The sequence below is a fragment of the Ipomoea triloba genome, chromosome 11 (assembly GCF_003576645.1).
Source record: "Ipomoea triloba cultivar NCNSP0323 chromosome 11, ASM357664v1".
Classification (NCBI taxonomy): Eukaryota; Viridiplantae; Streptophyta; class Magnoliopsida; order Solanales; family Convolvulaceae; genus Ipomoea; species Ipomoea triloba.
In genome coordinates, this window is record NC_044926.1 from 9,835,208 (window position 1) to 9,853,449 (window position 18,242).

Below are 18,242 nucleotides of genomic sequence, written 5' to 3' on the forward strand. Positions count from 1 at the left end.
GTCGGAGGACCATTTTGAGAATTATCTCAATTTTTTTTATAAAAAAATTTGAGGGGCCAAAAGTGCATTTTATCATTATTATATAAATACATACATACATATACACTAAAAGTTTTGAGGGTGGGGTATGGGGCTACGACCCCCTATCCCCTAACGTCGTAGCTTTCCTCTGCCCCTAATTGCATATATAATTAATAATTTAAACCTTATATATAATACTTTTTTGTACAAATGCAGTACTTTATAACATAAATGTAATATACATTTTCCAAGAAATAAAGTAAAGTGTCAGCTACCAAGCATTCATGTTTTGAATCTTTCTCTCAACAATTTATCAATCCTAATAATTACTTCATGTTTCAACAATTTCACTGCAATTTCTCGTAAAGCCAGTTCTAATAATTACCATTACGAGTTTTACCACTCCATCCTTAGCACTGAAGATAGTGAGTACAGATTTGAAGTTGATTACATAGATGGTTCCTGGAAGGGAGTGAAGGCTGAATATCATAATACTCTTCTGTGCCCTGGAGATGAAATAATCATAATTCATAATGATCACAAGATATAATAAATTGGATTGATCAATAACAAAATTCTTCCCAGAATTATTGTTCTTATCAATATAACTAACGATATGGTGAATAATAAATATTCCAATTATAAGAATAATCACAACAACTTCTAAAATATACATTCCCATCATAATAGTAAATTACACAAAGATTTCTTCTATTTTACCCAAACAAAAAAAAACACACAAATATTATTATCATCACTGTATTTGCAATATGAATAAAAAGAAATACACACATGATTGAATACACTAAAATTGTTTATTTAAAATGACATGGAGGTACTCCGGTGGTCTTATGCATGTATTTCCCACGGCTCATGAAGATAGAAATCTTGCTTCGGTGCATGACCCTTCATTTATATATAATAACTGCAAATTCAATTTCACTGCTAGAAAGAAAAGTTGTAATTTTAAATGATAAATTTAGAACAATAATTTTAATTACCTATTTCTTCAACATGCCTCCCATGCTCCTCTTCAATTTGGTTCCATGAGATACAATGAAAAGATAGATATAATCTTTTTTGTCTTCTAAAAATTGGAAAAACGCATGCCTCCAAGAATGCTTAACTATTAGTGTTCCACACACTCCCCAAAATCCAAGAATGAATCCAAGTGTCATACTCAAATAGAAATCAAGGTCTAATAAAATCCAATGCTCTTCAACAAAATCATCATTACCTTGTTTGCTACTTTGACATTTGGTCTGAAGTGGAAGCCCACGCAATTGTGGGTTCCCTTCATACGCTTCAGTGAACCCTTGTAATTGCGTGCCGAGTGGAATGCAACCAGACAAGTTATTATTTGACAAGTCCAAGACGGCAAGAAATGATAAATTAGCCATGCTCACTGGTATTGCTCCAAACAATTGATTCTGTGATAGATCGAGAATCTCTAGTGAGTTCATCTCACCAATCCTGTACGGGATGGACCCAGTCAAATTGTTTTTTGAAAGGTTTAGTGAGATTAGCCCATGCAAATCTGTTAAGTCTACAGGGATTTCTCCAACCAATCTGTTGTTTGATAAATCAATGACTTTCAAGAATTTGAGATTTTCTCTATACTCGGCCTCCTTTCCCTTCCACGTAACCAATTCAAAATCAAAGAAAAAGTAGTGGAGACTGTTTAATATCCCATATAGGCTGGGGCTATCTTCAAAATGTGCTTCGTCTAGAAACCATTCATCAAGCATTTGAGTCATGGCACTACTGTAATTACTGAAGCAAGTTGGGATGGGTCCATATAAGCTGTTTGAAGATAGATCTAAGACTCGCATGGATTGAAGTTGGCAGATACTAGTAGGGATGGATCCTTTTAGTTCATTTGAATGCAAGTAAAGGACCTTCAACTGTGTCAAACTTTCCCCAATCCATACAGGAATATTCCCATTTAATTGATTCTTTCCAAGATCCAAAATTCTCAATGAAGTGCAGTTCTTCAAAGATATGGGCAACTCCCCAAATACACCAGTGTTCCTTAAATGCAGTGATGAAATCTGACTCAAATAGCCTAGGGATGAAGGGATTTCCCCAGAAAAGTTATTATTTGCTAGGTTTAGCACCGAAAGGTAATTACCAGCATATTGCCCCAAACATTCAGGAATATTCCCAGAGAAGAGATTGTCGGAAAGGTCAAGATAATTAGATTCATTAAATTTATCTGTACACAGAAAAGAAATGGTCCCAGACAACTTGTTTTTAGAAAGGCTTAGAAATTTTGCTCCTGAGTAATTTTTTGGTACCGGACCTTCAAGCATGTTATCGCTGAAGTTTATTACAGTAAATGTTGAGGCCAAGTTAGGTAAGATACCTTGAAGAAAATTTTGAGAAATAGTCAAATGTCTTAAGAAAGTAATGTTGGAGAGCCAGTGAGGAATGAAACATGAAATTCCATTATCTGAGATATCAAGGATCCATAGGTATCTTTGTGTCCGAATCCAGCTAGGAAATTTGGGACCTAACTTGCAAGATCTTAGTCCTAGACACCTCAATTGAAAAGGGGGAACCCACCCCGTGTTCAGATTCAACTTTATATTGTTATCGGATAATGAAAGCCACCCCAATTTGCTAAAATTAGATAACTGGGTTTCATTTATGGATTCCCTTAAGAGATTTGAAGAAACATCTAGCTCAACAAGATTGGAAAGGTGACCGATGTTACTCCCCATTAAATTTCCTACAATCTGATTGTAGCTAATGAATAAGGATTCCAGAGACAACATTGTTGACATGTCGGGTAGTGGACCAGAAAGTTTATTATCGGTAATGTCCAACACTCTCAGGGAAGAAAACTTCTTGATACCATCCAATGACCCAACAATTTTGTTTCTTCGAAAATTCAAATCTTGTATCACTTTCTCAGAACCCAAAACGAGTTCTGACAAGATGAAAGAAAACAAGTTGTTGGACAAATCTAGAATTTTCATGTTCCTAAGATACCTCAAAAATTTAAGATCCTCGGTCTTCTCACCTTGTAGAAAATTAAAGGACAGGTCAAGATGTTCGAGGGAGTACATTTTGGTCACAACATCTGGAACCATACCATATAATTGGCTATCAAAAAGCTTTAGTTCTTTCATCCTGTAACTTTGATTTAGCCACAAGTTCAATAATGAAGAAGTTAGAATCCCACCATCCATATACAAGTATTCAAGGGACTTGGAAGAGTTAAGGTTGTGAAGTGATTGGAGATTATTGGGAGCTCGACAAAAAGACAGATCTAAAGTTCTTAGCACTGGCAACTTTGTAATTGACTCTAGCCAATCTAAAGTTTGATAGAGGTCTGTAAGTTTCAAGTTAAGGTGTTCCAAAGAAGCAAGATCAGAAATCCATTCTAAAGTGTAACCCATTGAGAGATAGTTGTTGCCAAAGTCAAGATATTTTAAGGTGGAAATATTTCCTAAATGAGGAGGAACCATCCCAACCAAATTGTTGAAAGAAAGATTGAGATAGAGTAAGTTGTGTAGAGAGCCAATGAAGGTTGGAATAGTAGTTTCAAATTGATTGCAGCTAAGATCCAAGTAATTGAGAAATGGTAAATCAAGTAAGGAAGGGCCGATTTCACCTTGTAAAGCAGGGTTGATGTCACAAGGCCAGTCTGGAGTGCATGATGCTTCATTTATGCACATGGTGTTAGGCCCCAAATCAACTGCAACCACATGCCCTGTTCTATTGTCACAACCAACTCCTTCCCATTTACAACAGTCGTCATCTCCATCGGTCCATGAGGAAAGAAGGTTATTAGGGTCGGAAATGTTGTGTTTGAAGCTCAAAAGCGCGTGTCTCTCCTTCTCTATGCAGTTGCTGCTCCCAACTGAGTTTCCAATAATACTCAAAAGGAACAGATACAAAGCAAGAAAGGAACACGATTGAGGATGCTTGAAACTAGAAGTCCTCATCAGGATTGATGAAGCTAGACAATTGATTCAGAAATAGTACAAGTTTAATTGCAGATGTATTGTAGTAAGTGTGTGGTGTACGACTACTCCAATCAACAACTATATATAAGGTTATCTCCACCTTACCCTATTCTGGACCCTACTAGATGTGATATTATCAATTTTACAATTAATCACTATTAGGTCATACTTGTGAGACCGTCTCACCAATTCTTATCCGTGTGACGAGTCAAGTCCGCTCGCATCAATATGACAATGTAATATTTATACTGAAAAATGTAATACTAATAAGGAATAAAGTATTTATTTACTTGTAAAAAAAATATAATATGTTTACATTTTGATGTAAAAGTTTACATTTTTCATCAAAATTATTGCATAAGGGGCCATGTGAAAATGAAAATAAGAAAAGGAAAAACAAAAACAAAAAAAAAAAAACAAAAACAAAAACAAAACGCCAAATAAGATTGCAATGGCCTGGGCATAAGTGCCAGGTGAAGATAACTTAAGCAGTTGGAAAATTTGTTTCTTATTCACAAAGACAAAATTTCTCACTCTGGAGCCCCACATCCGATCCTACAAGATTTGTAGATGTAATAAATTATGGCAATTTAGGGTCCATTAACTGGGAGGACTAGTGTCTGGTATCCATAAAGAGTTCACCATATTAAGTGTAATTTTTAAACTATGACTTTTCAAAACTCATTCATGTATCATTGATCACAATCAGCCATCTAGGAACCAAATGAGTTACCATGCGAGCAAGCATGGTAAGTGTTGAAGCTAGGATTCAAACTGCTGAACTTGGAGCTATACTGTTCGCCCGTGGGTTTCCTTCACCATACTCTCAGCTTCAAAAACTCATTTATTATATTATTAATTACTCCTGCCATTCTAATTAATTTGTCACATATATTATCATGATGACTAATTTAGTAATTTAACTCTACTTTTTGACACATTTATTTTTATATTTTTAGAATTTTAAATTATATATATATTACAAATTTATACGTAAAATATTCTAAAAAATGTTACGACAGTGGGTACCCGTGCCTAACGCAGCTTAGAATTATTAAATATAAGATTACGACTATTCCAAGCCGCAAATTTTACTGTGGACTGCGGTCCACAATTGATTATGGACTATGCATCAAAACGACGTTATTTTGATTAATGAAAACAAACGGCTGAAATGGTCTCTGTTCCGCGTTGTTCAGTTTCAGTTTATATATAATGCAGTTACTTTTCAACACCATTGTAGTTCCTTTTTGATATAACTGCACTTTCATTCGACATTATACACTCAAATATGTGAAACTCTTATTCAGTTTCTTTTCAACACAACTACATGCAGTTACCTTTCAACACAACTATAGTTCTTTTTTATTTATTTTATATAATTGCACTTTCATTCGACATTATATACTCAAATATGTGAAACTGTTATTCAGTTTCCTTTCAACACAACTACAACATTTTTTATAATACACTGCAATTTCCTTTCAACACAACTACAATATCATTCCAATATAACTACAGTTTCATTGGACAATATACACTCAAAAATGTGAAACTGTTATTCAGTTTCATTTTATATACACTGCAGTTTCATTTCAACACAACTACAATTTCATTTCGATATAACTACATTTTTACATTTTCATTTTCAAAAAATATATATATAAAAACAAATGTGAGGCAATATCTTTTGAGATGAACTGTAATATCAGTTACGGAGCTCCGTTACGACTTACGGCAGCCGTTTCCCCTACTTACTAAAATGGCGTCGTTTTGTGACCATGGTTCCACAATGGATTGTGGACCATGATCCACTGTATAACAATCGATTCCAAGCTAGCTAGCCTTAAGATTTTAGAGGTGCTAGCAACTTTCACAAACCTAGCCTTAAATTGACAAAACAAAAGATGAATTGTCATCATTAATATCATGTAATTAGCATTTAGGGATAAATTATCTTTTGTGTATGGAAAGTCTCTCCACATATGAAAAAATATGAGATTCCCTCCTTCCATTTATTTTGCTTGTATTGGACAATCTATTTTATGGATTATATTTATTTAATTATTTTGGGGTTTTTTTTCCTTAGTATTTATTTTAGTGGTTGACTTTGATTTGTTCTGTATGTCATTGCGTCGACAGTGACACGGTGTGTACACTTTTATGCTCTATTATGTACACTTTGATATGCTTCAGACGTATGCACACTTTTCCCCGTGTGTGCACTTACAATATGCGCATATATAGGTTCTTTAATTTGCTGTTGTGTGCACTCATGTGACTGTCTGTGTGCATTCTACATAAATATCTAAAAACATAATAAGTCTAATCAAGGTTATATCCTTGATTTATGTCCCTTTTTTATATGCTAATAAATGTGTACATTTTACTTTAAATGTTGTACACTTTAATGTTATTAGACAAAATTGTCCCTACTACATTCTTGTTATACAAAATTACCCTTACACCGTTATAACACCGTTAGTTTTAACTCCATCATTATTACCCTACACCTATATCTATCATATCTTTTTCCTATTCTTTAATTGTCATTTTATTAAAATTATTATATAATTAATTTAATGGTTGATTATATTTTAATTAAATTTCTATGAATGGTAAATCATATATGTGTGTATAAAATACCTATATTATTTGTGTATATATAATTTGTATTATACATTTTAATTATTTGTATTTATTAATATTTTAATATTGGGCATAAGTTTTCGCGCATCGCGCGTACAAAATACTAGTAATACTAATAAGGAATATAGTGTTTAATTTATTACTTATAAGAAAAAATTTGACTTTATATTTTGATGTATAATTATTAAATTTTTCATCAAAATTATTGCATAAGGGGCCATGTGAAAATTAAAATAAGAAAAGAAAAAAAAAAACAAAAAACAAAAAACAAAAAAAACGCCAAATAAGATTGCAATGGGCATAGTTGCAAGGGTGAAAATAACTTAAAAGTTGGAAAATTTGTTCCTTGTTTACAAAAGACAATTTCTCACTTCAGAGTCCCACATCTGACCCTACAAGATTTGTAGATGAATTAATTATGGCGATTCAGCGGTCCATTAGTTAGAAGATTAGTGTCTGGTGTCCATAAAGAGCCCACAATATAAGGTGTAATTCTCACATTATAGCCTTCCAGAGTTTGTTCATGTGTCTTTGTTCACAATTTGCCATCAACGAATCAAATGAGTTACCCTTGCGAGCAAGCATGGTAAGTGTTGAAGCTAGGATTCAAATTGCTGAACATGGAGCTGTACTGTTCACCCGTGCGTTTCCTTCACCATACTCTTAGCTTCAAAAACTCATTTATTATATATTATTAATTACTCCTGCCATTCTAATTAATTTGTCACATATATTATCTTGATGACTAATTTAAATATACTATTTGACACTTTTATTTTTATGTTTTTAGAATTTTAAATTATGGGTAACACTTGTGTAAGACCATCTCACGGGTCACAACTTATGAGACAGGTCAGGTCTATCTAATTTGGATCATAATATTAATTATAATTTTGCTAGTTACGTTGGTCGTTGCGGAGAGTCAAAACAATTGATCCAACTGTAGTGCGTATTTATATTGCGGTCTGCGTATATATTGGGCTTAATGCCAACCTTTTTGCAAATTAATAGGCAATTAAAACTCCTCTCACTTATCCTCATGGTACATATGTAAATTTTTATTACATTTTACAAAATATAGTAAACTAGTTCATATTCATACATTTTCATTGCATTTTACATTATTTAGACTATAAAGTATTGTGTTTAAGGTTTAAAATATTAAATATATCTACCTTAAATTATATATGCACTAGATTAGTGCTATGAAATATTATATTTAGACTATTAAGTATTGTGTTTAAGACTTAAAGTATTAAATATATTTACCTTAAACTGTGTACTAGATTAGTCCTATAAAGTATTACATTTAGACTATAAATTATTGTGTTTAAGTCTTAAAGTATTAAATATATCTGCCTTAAACTGCATACTAGATTTGAGCTGTCAAGCATTACATTTAGACTATAAAGTATTGTATTTAAGACTTAAAGTATTAAATACATCTACCTTATTAAACTGTGTATTAGATTAGTGTTATGTAGTATTATATTTAGACTATAAAGTATTATGTTTAACACTTAAAGTATTAAATATATCTACCTTAAACTGTGTACTAGATTAGTGTTATGAAGTATTATATTTAGACTATAAAGTATTGTGTTTAAGGCTTAAATATTAAATATATCTACCAAGAAATACAAACCAAGCAAGAAAGGAACAAGATTGAGGATGCTTGAAACTAGTAGTCCTCATCAGGTGAGGATTGAAGCTAGACAATTGATTCAGAAATAGTACAAGTTTAATTGCAGATGTATAGTAGTTAGTGTGTGGTGTACGACTACTCCAATCAACAACTATATATAAGGGTATCTACACCTTACCCTTGCAATTCTATTTCACTTTCAACCCTATTGTCATATCACAAATTTTACAATTAATCATTATTGGGTCGCATCAATTTGACAATGCAATACTTATACTGAAAAATGTAATACTAATAAGAAAACAAAGTGTTTATTATTTATATGGAAAATGTAATACTTTTACATCAAAATGTAAAAGTATTATATTTTTCATCAAAATTATTGCATAAGGACCATGTGAAAATTAAAATAAGAAAAGGTGATGTGAACATGGCTGGTCCGATCTTTTCTTCACACTCAAATTACAAAGAAAATCATAGAACTGTTTATTTGGTTGGGTGAATTTGATTCAAAGGTTTAATTTAGGCTAAATAATGACCTTCTTTTTTTTTCTTTTTTTTTTGTCTTTTTATAAGTCCTCGCCGACACCGGGTTATAAGGTGATACGTAAGAGATACCTAGCTATAATTATAACGACAAGTCAATATACAACATAAGAATCGTGTCGAAGAAAAATTTGTAGGTGATATGTAAGAGATGACTAGCTATAATTATAACGACTAGTCAATATACAACGTAAGGACCGCGTCAAAGAAAAATTGGTAGGTGATATGTAAGAGATGACTAGCTATAATTATAACGACAAGTCAATATACAACATAAGGACCGCGTCGAAGAAAAATTGGTAGGTGATACGTAAGAGATGACTATAATTATAACGACAAGTCAATATAATATACAACGTAAGGACTACGTAAAAGAAAAATTAGTTTGATATGGATGCATAATACAGGATATAATGTTTCACGAACTAAACACCGCATACTGATTTTTCAAAAATGTCACATAGTACATAATATTAGTGCTTGTTCATAGTCTAGTCAATAGTGGTGCCCCCATTTGCAGGGAATGTATTTGGATTATGTTCCTATTCCACACTTTCATTGTCATTGAGAAATAACCTTTAATTATAAAAAAAATTAAAATAAATATAAGAAAATTTTCAAATAAGAGAATGATATTAAAGTAGATACACATTATTCAATAAATAAATTTATTATTAAAGTAAGTCATATTTATAGAAATTAGGAATAAGGTTCAAATTGGCCACTGAACGTAACCTGAAAGTGCAATTAGGCCACTGAACAAAAAAAATGTGCAATTAGGCCACTGAATACTCCAAATGCATGCAATTTCACCTGATAGCAGGTTACCTTCCATTTTATCAGGTTGCCTGCTTACATGGATGGTGATGTGACATTTTAAAATATTTTTTTAATAATAAATGTAAAAATTAAAAATTAAAAATTAAAAAATATTAATTTTTAAATATTTTGGTAATTTTGGTAAGAACTTTATTATTGATTAATCCAATTTAATTTACAAAATACTGGAAGAGGTATATAGTATTTATAAGAATACAAAGAGTCCTAGTTAGGATACAAAAAAATGTGAGGAATTCTTGTGTAATAAGAATGCAGAGTTCTAATACGTAGGCCCCCTTAAAATATTCTTTAAAGAGAATATTGACCTTGTCCTTTAGATCAATAATGAACATTGTTGTGGTTAGTGGCTTCGTGAAGATGTCTGTCAGTTGGTCTTTTGTAGAGAAGTAGTTTACTTGTAGTTCTTTTGATGTTACCTTTTTTGTGGGGAATTATGTCCATGTAGTATTTTTCATATACTAAATCTTTGGATTGATTTAGCTCAAGAATTTGTGATTTTCCATCTAAATTTTCAAGTAAAAGTTCTTAATCTCCAGTCATTTATTTCATATATATTTCCTTCCTACTATGATAGAATATACGGGACTGAAAGCTAAACAATTGCATATTAACACCATCATAGATCCCTACATATATAAGCTATTGCTAATTTTTGTAGTCACGTCTGATAATTAAGAAATGACAGTCACTACTCCAAATATCATCAACATCTTTCATAGTAAAAGGAAGTAATATCGTACATTGCAGCAGGAAACTTTGTAATTGGAAGAACACAGGAACAATAACATATACTAGAGTTAGGCTCTCAGGTTATGCTGCAAAAAGGAGTTCCTTCCTTCTGTTGTTTAACTCACTGGTTCTGTTGATATCATATCCTCAAGAACTTGGGAGTAGCAATGTCCAACACACTCCCCAAAATCCAATGATGAATCCAAAGATTAAACTGATGTAGAAACCCATATTCTCCTTCCAGTGATCATGCTTATTATTCCCTTGAGTGCCTGGTGATCTCGGAAGGATTTCATCTCCAGGGCACATATTCAGGGTTGGTAGTCCACACAGTTGTGGATTCCCTGCATATTTGGAAGCATCAAAGCTCTGCAATTGAGTGCCCTTTGGAATGGCGCCACACAACTCGTTGTTTGACAAATCCAGGTACTCAAGAAAGGATATATTGGCCAGGCTTATAGGAATTCTACCAGAAAGGTGGTTATTGGACAAGTCCAAAGAATTTAATTGTGTCAACTGCCCAATCTTCTCAGGGATGTTACCACTGAAATGGTTTCTTGATAGGTTCAACGAAACCAGCTCGTATAGACTCGTAAGCCCTTCAGGAATTTGCCCTGTTAGTTGATTTGCAGATAAATCAATAAGTTTAAGCAAGGCAAGGATATTACCATATTTAGCCTTCACTCCCTTCAAGGCAAACCAGGCACCATCTCTGTAATCAACTTCAAATTTGTACTCATTATCTTCAGTGCTAAGGATGTAGTGGTAAAACTGGGAATAATAATAAGTCCAATTGGTTTTCTCCCAAGTCAAGAAATAGCAAATTACTTTTGTTCTGCAAGGATGATGGCACCTCACCACTGAAACTATTGTTGCTTAGATCTAGTGATGTCAGGGATTCTAAATAGCCTAATGATCTGGGAATTTTCCCAGAAAGGTTATTGTTTGCCAGATTAAGAATAAACAAGTTACTGAAATTCATATGACACTCAGGCAACTTTCCTGATAAAAGATTGTCAGAGATGTCTACATATGCTAACCATGCATCTACCATTGAAGAACACAGCAAAGATGTGGCTGCAAAAAAACTTATTTTTGGAAAGATTCAGTAGATGTGCTTCAGAAAAGAAGGGCTTTACCTCACCAGCAAACTCATTGTAACTAAGGTCTATCTGGCAGTTATGCTCGAGGTGTAACGTTGTGTTCGGAAGCGTACCACTGAGGCTGTTGTAAGATAGATTTAGATATCGCAATTGGTCAGACAAATCCCAAAACCAGTCAGGAATGAAGTCTCTGATTCCATTACAAGAGATATCTAAATACTCAAAATCCATATGAGTGTGAAGCCAAGTAGGAAAGTTTGGTCCCAAGTTGCAAGAACTTAATTTCATCACTTTGAGATGGAAGGGTGGAACCCAGTCTGAGGAGAGACTAAGTGTCAAGAAGTTGTGAGACAAGCCAAGTACCTGTAGATTTGGGAGGCATGACAGAAAGGGTTCGGAGATTGCGCCTTCTAGAGAATTAAATGATAGGTCAAGAAGAGTGAGATTAGGGCTATTATTGCCAACATTAAGCACTTCCAGAATGTGAAAAAAATTTCCAGTGAGATTGTTTTTTGATAAGTCCAAGGTTTTCAAGTGCCCAAGAAATCCCAAGGAAGAATTTGAAATCCCAATAGATGGAGGTTGTTAGCTTACAGTGACTTAAATGTAAGTTTTGTAGCATAGGAAGCTTCTTAATTGACTCAACCCAATCAGCAGCAATGGAGCTAAGATCCAAATTATTCATGCCCAAATATGTTAAAGAAGAAAGACCAGAAACCCATTCCAAACTTTCAACTTTCAGCTGTGCATTACTGCTGAGATCAAGGTATTTGAGGTTGGAAAGATTTCCCAACTCATTAATAAAAATAATGTTTGCAGTAAAATTATTCCCAGAGAGGTCAAGATGACTCAAATATGAGAGTTCATGCAAGGAAGGACTTAACTCACCTGCAAGAAGGTGATTGCAAAATAATGTACATCCCAAATCAAGTGTGACAACATATCCAGTTTCATTGTCACAGCTGATTCCCACCCATCTGCAGCAATTCCCATCTTCACTGTTCCATGAAGAAAGGCTGTTCTGTGTGTCAATGATGCCATGTTTGAAGCTGAGAAGAGCCTGCCTCTCCTTTTCTATGCAATTTGGATTCTCATTTCTGCCTGCCAAGCTAAACACCAGCATGCTACCCACGACGAGAAGCCAAGTCAGAGTCATATAAAACTGTGTGCACTCAAAAGGCCTCAACTGTGTAATCATTTTCTCAATTATATTGCAGCAAGTAATTCTTCTGAAACTGCAGAATTGATTGTTTTCAAGCTTTAGTAATATTAGTAGGCTGGATTGGACTAAGTCGAGGTGGCTTAGGCGAAAGTCGGTGAAGGGTCAAGTTTAGCACCCTGCCTGTCGAAAATGTGACGACAGTATATAAGAAAATAAAATTGCATCTTCCATGTGAGTTATAGTTTTCAATATAGTGGTAAGCGCTTAATCCTAACAAATATGGAGCACTGACTAAAGTTAAAAGCCAAAATTTGGATACTCCTTATTCAGCTTCAAACATTAACTCTATTCTAGGATAAGTACAAAATAGGAATAAGGGTTAAATATGCCACTAAACTACACACAAAAATGCAATTAGGCCATCGAACTAAAAAATAATGCAATTGGATCCCTGAACTACACAAATTAATGCAATTTCATCAAAATGATATGTTTTACCTAATGTGCCGGTTACCAATTTTAAAAATAATATTTTAAAATAATTTTAAATAAAATAAATAATTAAAATTAAAATTGAAATTAAAAATTAAAAAAAACACAAAAAAACAAAACAAAACAAAACTACCGGCCGGAGACGAGTCGTCTCCGGCCGGCCTCGTCTCCATGGCCGGAGCTTCGTCTTCGTCTCCGGCCATGGAGACGAGGACCTTCGTCTCCATAGCCAGGAGACGAAGGTTCTCCTGGCCATGGAGACGAAGGTCGGCTTCGTCTCCGGCCAAGGAGACGAAGGTCGGCTTCGTCTCCGGCCAAGGAGACGAAGGTCGGCTTCGTCTCCGGCCAAGGAGACGAAGGTCGGCTTCGTCTCCGGCCAAGGAGACGAAGGTCGGCTTCGTCTCCGGCCAAGGAGACGAAGGTCGGCTTCGTCTCCGGCCAAGGAGACGAAGGTCGGCTTCGTCTCCGGCCAAGGAGACGAAGGTCGGCTTCGTCTCCGGCCAAGGAGACGAAGGTCGGCTTCGTCTCCGGCCAAGGAGACGAAGGTCGGCTTCGTCTCCGGCCAAGGAGACGAAGGTCGGCTTCGTCTCCGGCCAAGGAGACGAAGGTCGGCTTCGTCTCCGGCCAAGGAGACGAAGGTCGGCTTCGTCTCCGGCCAAGGAGACGAAGGTCGGCTTCGTCTCCGGCCAAGGAGACGAAGGTCGGCTTCGTCTCCGGCCAAGGAGACGAAGGTCGGCTTCGTCTCCGGCCAAGGAGACGAAGGTCGGCTTCGTCTCCGGCCAAGGAGACGAAGGTCGGCTTCGTCTCCGGCCAAGGAGACGAAGGTCGGCTTCGTCTCCGGCCAAGGAGACGAAGGTCGGCTTCGTCTCCGGCCAAGGAGACGAAGGTCGGCTTCGTCTCCGGCCAAGGAGACGAAGGTCGGCTTCGTCTCCGGCCAAGGAGACGAAGGTCGGCTTCGTCTCCGGCCAAGGAGACGAAGGTCGGCTTCGTCTCCGGCCAAGGAGACGAAGGTCGGCTTCGTCTCCGGCCAAGGAGACGAAGGTCGGCTTCGTCTCCGGCCAAGGAGACGAAGGTCGGCTTCGTCTCCGGCCAAGGAGACGAAGGTCGGCTTCGTCTCCGGCCAAGGAGACGAAGGTCGGCTTCGTCTCCGGCCAAGGAGACGAAGGTCGGCTTCGTCTCCGGCCAAGGAGACGAAGGTCGGCTTCGTCTCCGGCCAAGGAGACGAAGGTCGGCTTCGTCTCCGGCCAAGGAGACGAAGGTCGGCTTCGTCTCCGGCCAAGGAGACGAAGGTCCGCTTCGTCTCAGGCCAAGGAGACGAAGGACCTCGTCTCCATGGCTGGAGACAAGGTCCTTCGTCTCCATGGCTGGAGACGAGGCCGGCCGGAGACGCAGCGTCTCCGGCCGGCAGTTTATTTATTTATTTATTTATTTTAAATTTAAATTTAAATTTAAATTAATTATTTTATTTAAAATTATTTTAAAATATCATTTTAAAAATTGGTAACCGGCACATCAGGTAAAACAGGTCATTTTGGATGAAATTGCATGAATTCGTATAGTTCAGGGACCCAATTGCATTGTTTTTTAGTTCGATGGCCTAATTACATTTTTGTGTGTAGTTCAGTGGCCAATTTGACCTTTATTCCTACAAAATATAATGAGTATATATACAAAATTCTTAGCATGTAACATTTAGGGCATAGTTAGTTGGCGCTTGGCAGAATGTATAGAAAAATAAATAAATAACAATTCCTAAGTTAAAGATTGAGCCGTCCTGGGGCGACTACCAAATTAAGAATTGAAAGTTAGGCGGCAGAGAATATATTTAGTTCCTAACTGCATTAGTCCTAAAGCATCTGTAAATCTGCAATTAGACTTCTCTTTCTGAATCAATTAAGTTTAGAGTTAACATCATTTGAATTCTTCGAGTATAATAATCTTGTCATATTTAGTCCTAAACTTTCAAATTGATCACCAGTATTTCTTCGACTTTCAAATTGTTAACATCCGCGGTCTAAATTAATCATTTGTGGTCCTTTAACTATCAAATTTTAACCATACATACTCCTTCTAGGAGAACTACGATTGATTAAATTTTGAAAGTATTATAAGACCTCTAGGAGGTGTTGTACGACTTCCACCATCGTGGGGCGGGGTCTCTCGGGGTCGACCGATGGGAGTTTAGCGACTAGTCCAGCGAACGACTGCACCTCTTCTTCTTGAGGGTCTTCTTCTGGGTAACTCTCCCTTGGCTAGGTGGAGTGACCAGACCGCACACATGAATTAGGTTGTCTAATGATTTTTTTTAATATAAAAAATTCAAGATTTTAATTTCTGCCAATTCTCTCATAGTCGAGGTCATCATATATTGTCTTTTTATTACAATTTATATCTCAAGTGTTGAATAATTTGTGGACTATTAGACATGAATAGCAGCTGCGGATTTTCTCATCACCGCCCTAAAGAAAACCTTTCAACTATATATTTTAAAAAGCTAAAGTGTATTTATAGTAATTTTAATCTATGTTTAATTTATTCCACCATTATTTTTATTCTAATTTTTCATCAATATGCATGAGTTTATTACTTTGAATTTATATTCAAATTTATTCATGCCAGTGACGGTGGTAGGAATTGTTGGAAAAATAGCATTAAAATAGCATTTTAATTGATCATTTTGTGGTACAAATATAAGTGGGGTCAGTACGTTTTATCCTAGGAGACCTAGATCGCAACGCTCCAGCATCCCTCTTGCTTCCAACCTACTCGAGTTCATCCATCTTCGTCCCCTTGTTGTTTCTAGATTTATCTTAACCTTTCGTAGGTTAATTTCTTTTTTATTTACCTTTCGTTGGTATTGTATTTTTCTCCATTTTCTGGGATATTCGAGAATATTTTCCTACAAGAATTTTTAGCTTTCCTGAATCCCATGCATGCACCATTCTACACAGGAAAAAATTGTAAATATAAAAATAGAATAAGAGTAATATTTGTAAAACAACATAATATTAAATACATAGCCCAAAACACATTTAAGTAGGGGTGGGCAATACGGTTCGATTTTCTCAAATCGTACCATATCGAATCGAAATAGTTCGGTTCCATAATATACTGAACAATCGAACGGTAATGGATTCTTGTATGCCAAACGTTTTGGAAAAAAATCGAACTGGAGGTTTTTAATAATAATAATAATAATAATAATAATAATAATAATAATAAAGAAGGAAATCTAAGTCCCTTGATATCTGTTCCACCGTTCAGCTTATATTCTCACGGGTATTTTTCTTACTCCCTCTGTCCCATTTTACCTGTCTTATTTACTATTCATTGGTCAAACTAACGATTCCTTCTTTGCTTATTTTCTTTAGTAATTTTTTTTTATTTTTAAATTTAATTTTTTGTGTTTAATAGTACTTTTAATGTAGTTTCTAAATATATAAATTTTATATATTAATGCTAAACTTAATAATATGAAAAATTGGATTAAAAATTACTTCAGTCAAGTCTCGTTAAACGAACCAGACAACCATTTTGGGACGGAGGTAGTAATTTTTTATTTGATTTTTTATGGTTTGTTGTGTACTTTGCATTTTGCTGTTTGCCGCAATTGTTTACAATTATCTTTCTTAAATTGGGTATTTTAGTATTGGAATTGACTGCAGTATTTGAAAGGAACTTGAAAATACAAAACAAGGTAATCAATTACATATATGTTAACATGGACCTGTGTATTCGTAGTATACAAATTGTGAAATTTTAAAAGTTAAAATTGTAAACATTTTTCTACTATACTAATAAGAGCCAAAAAAAAAAAAAAGTTAGGCCTATAATAGGCCGAAAAAATAACGGTCAAATTATTAAATCAAATGGATGGTTCATATTGTTTAGATTTATATTTTTCCTTGAGATTTTCTAATTTATCGTTAATTATATGATTATTGTTAAAGTTTCTGTTACATATTCCGTTAACTTTTAACTTACCTATTAATTTCTACAAGTAAGGTCTTAGGTTCGAACCTCATCCCAACCAAAGTTGGCATAATTATTAAACATATACTACGAATATGTTAGAGTATATTATTCAAAAGTAAGTACCCCACTCTATTACTCTTATTAAATTGAATAAATTAATAGTTACAACAAAAAAATAATACATATGCATTTCTTTAATTTATAATACGATGGCTACAACTAGGGGCAGAGGCACCTTATGGGGTAGGGGGCCCTGCCCCCCCCCCCCCCCCCCCCCCCCCCCCCCCCCCCCCNCCTTATGGGGTAGGGGGCCCTGCCCCCCCCCCCCAACCCCCACCCCACCCTACCCCACTTTATAATATTTTAATAAATATGTATGTCGTATATATTGATATAGTAGGGATAAATACACTTTTGGCCCCCTCTAATTTTTTTAAATAATCTATTATCTTTATATTAAGTGAACTCAATATATATATATATATATTAAAGTTTAAATTCATTAAATAGAAAGAAATAAACCAAATAATTAAAGTCACCATTTTCTTTTTATCTTATTTGTTTTATCAAGATTTTAATAATAGAGGGCATCAAATATCCATTTTATTTAAAAAAAAATCCAAATTTGAGATATATGCTTTAATTTTATTAGTTATGTTGATTAATTAATTAATGATTTATTGTGTGTTTTAATTATTTATTTAGACTTTGAAGATGCACATTTGCTTGTTTAAATAATTAGTGTTGAAATTGTCAAAAATTAATATTAATTGTTTAATTTGTGATATTGATTTTTGTCTTTATCTCTCAAATTTTGAAATATTATTAATCAGTAAAATGAATATCAATTAATTATGAAAAAATTGGTGACAAAATAATTGACAAAACTTTTTATTTGATAAAAATTGACAATTTATATTTAAATAAATGTTGTTGTTCTTATTGTTGCTGTTGTTATTATTGTTATTATGATTATGATATTTTGTGTTATATGCAAAAAATCTAAAGTAATGATCGACACTCGTGTCAATCGTACTCATATAATTATATATTTCATACTTTATTATATAGAGTATCATTAGAAATCATTATCAATAATAATTACA

The 18,242-nt window shown here is 34.7% G+C and overlaps 2 protein-coding genes across 3 annotated transcripts; both read right to left on the bottom strand.

Moving 5' to 3' along the window:
* Positions 1-264: 264 nt before the first annotated feature.
* LOC115997613 (receptor-like protein EIX2) lies at positions 265-4,030 on the bottom strand. Of its 2 annotated transcripts, none has more exons than XM_031237202.1 (2): positions 1,023-4,030; positions 265-527 (listed from the first exon to the last, which is right to left on the bottom strand). In XM_031237202.1, exon 1 carries the CDS (start codon positions 3,972-3,974, stop codon positions 1,023-1,025), a length of 2,952 nt encoding a protein of 983 aa, XP_031093062.1. In that variant the 5' UTR covers positions 3,975-4,030; the 3' UTR covers positions 265-527. The 2 variants fall into 2 exon arrangements, with proteins under 2 accessions (XP_031093062.1, XP_031093061.1); XM_031237201.1 differs by lacking the exon at positions 265-527 and adding an exon at positions 653-927.
* A 6,521-nt stretch (positions 4,031-10,551) lies between these two features.
* Positions 10,552-12,705, bottom strand: LOC115995889 (receptor-like protein EIX1). The gene is made up of 4 exons (XM_031235035.1): positions 12,102-12,705; positions 11,549-11,719; positions 11,258-11,451; positions 10,552-11,175 (listed from the first exon to the last, which is right to left on the bottom strand). Exons 1-4 carry the CDS (start codon positions 12,703-12,705, stop codon positions 10,552-10,554), a joined length of 1,593 nt encoding a protein of 530 aa, XP_031090895.1.
* Positions 12,706-18,242: the final 5,537 nt, after the last annotated feature.

Bases quoted from the DNA above. Each gene is read 5' to 3' on its own strand.
- LOC115997613 (XM_031237202.1), bottom strand. From the start codon at position 3,974: ATGAGGACTTCTAGTTTCAAGCATCCTCAATCGTGTTCCTTTCTTGCT.
- LOC115995889 (XM_031235035.1), bottom strand. From the start codon at position 12,705: ATGATTACACAGTTGAGGCCTTTTGAGTGCACACAGTTTTATATGACT. The intron at 11,720-12,101 runs GTAAGCTAACAA...TTGAGTATTTAG, and splicing joins AAACTTACATTTAAGTCACT to ATATCTCTTGTAATGGAATC. The intron at 11,176-11,257 runs GTGCCATCATCC...TATTATTCCCAG, and splicing joins ACAATAGTTTCAGTGGTGAG to TTTTACCACTACATCCTTAG.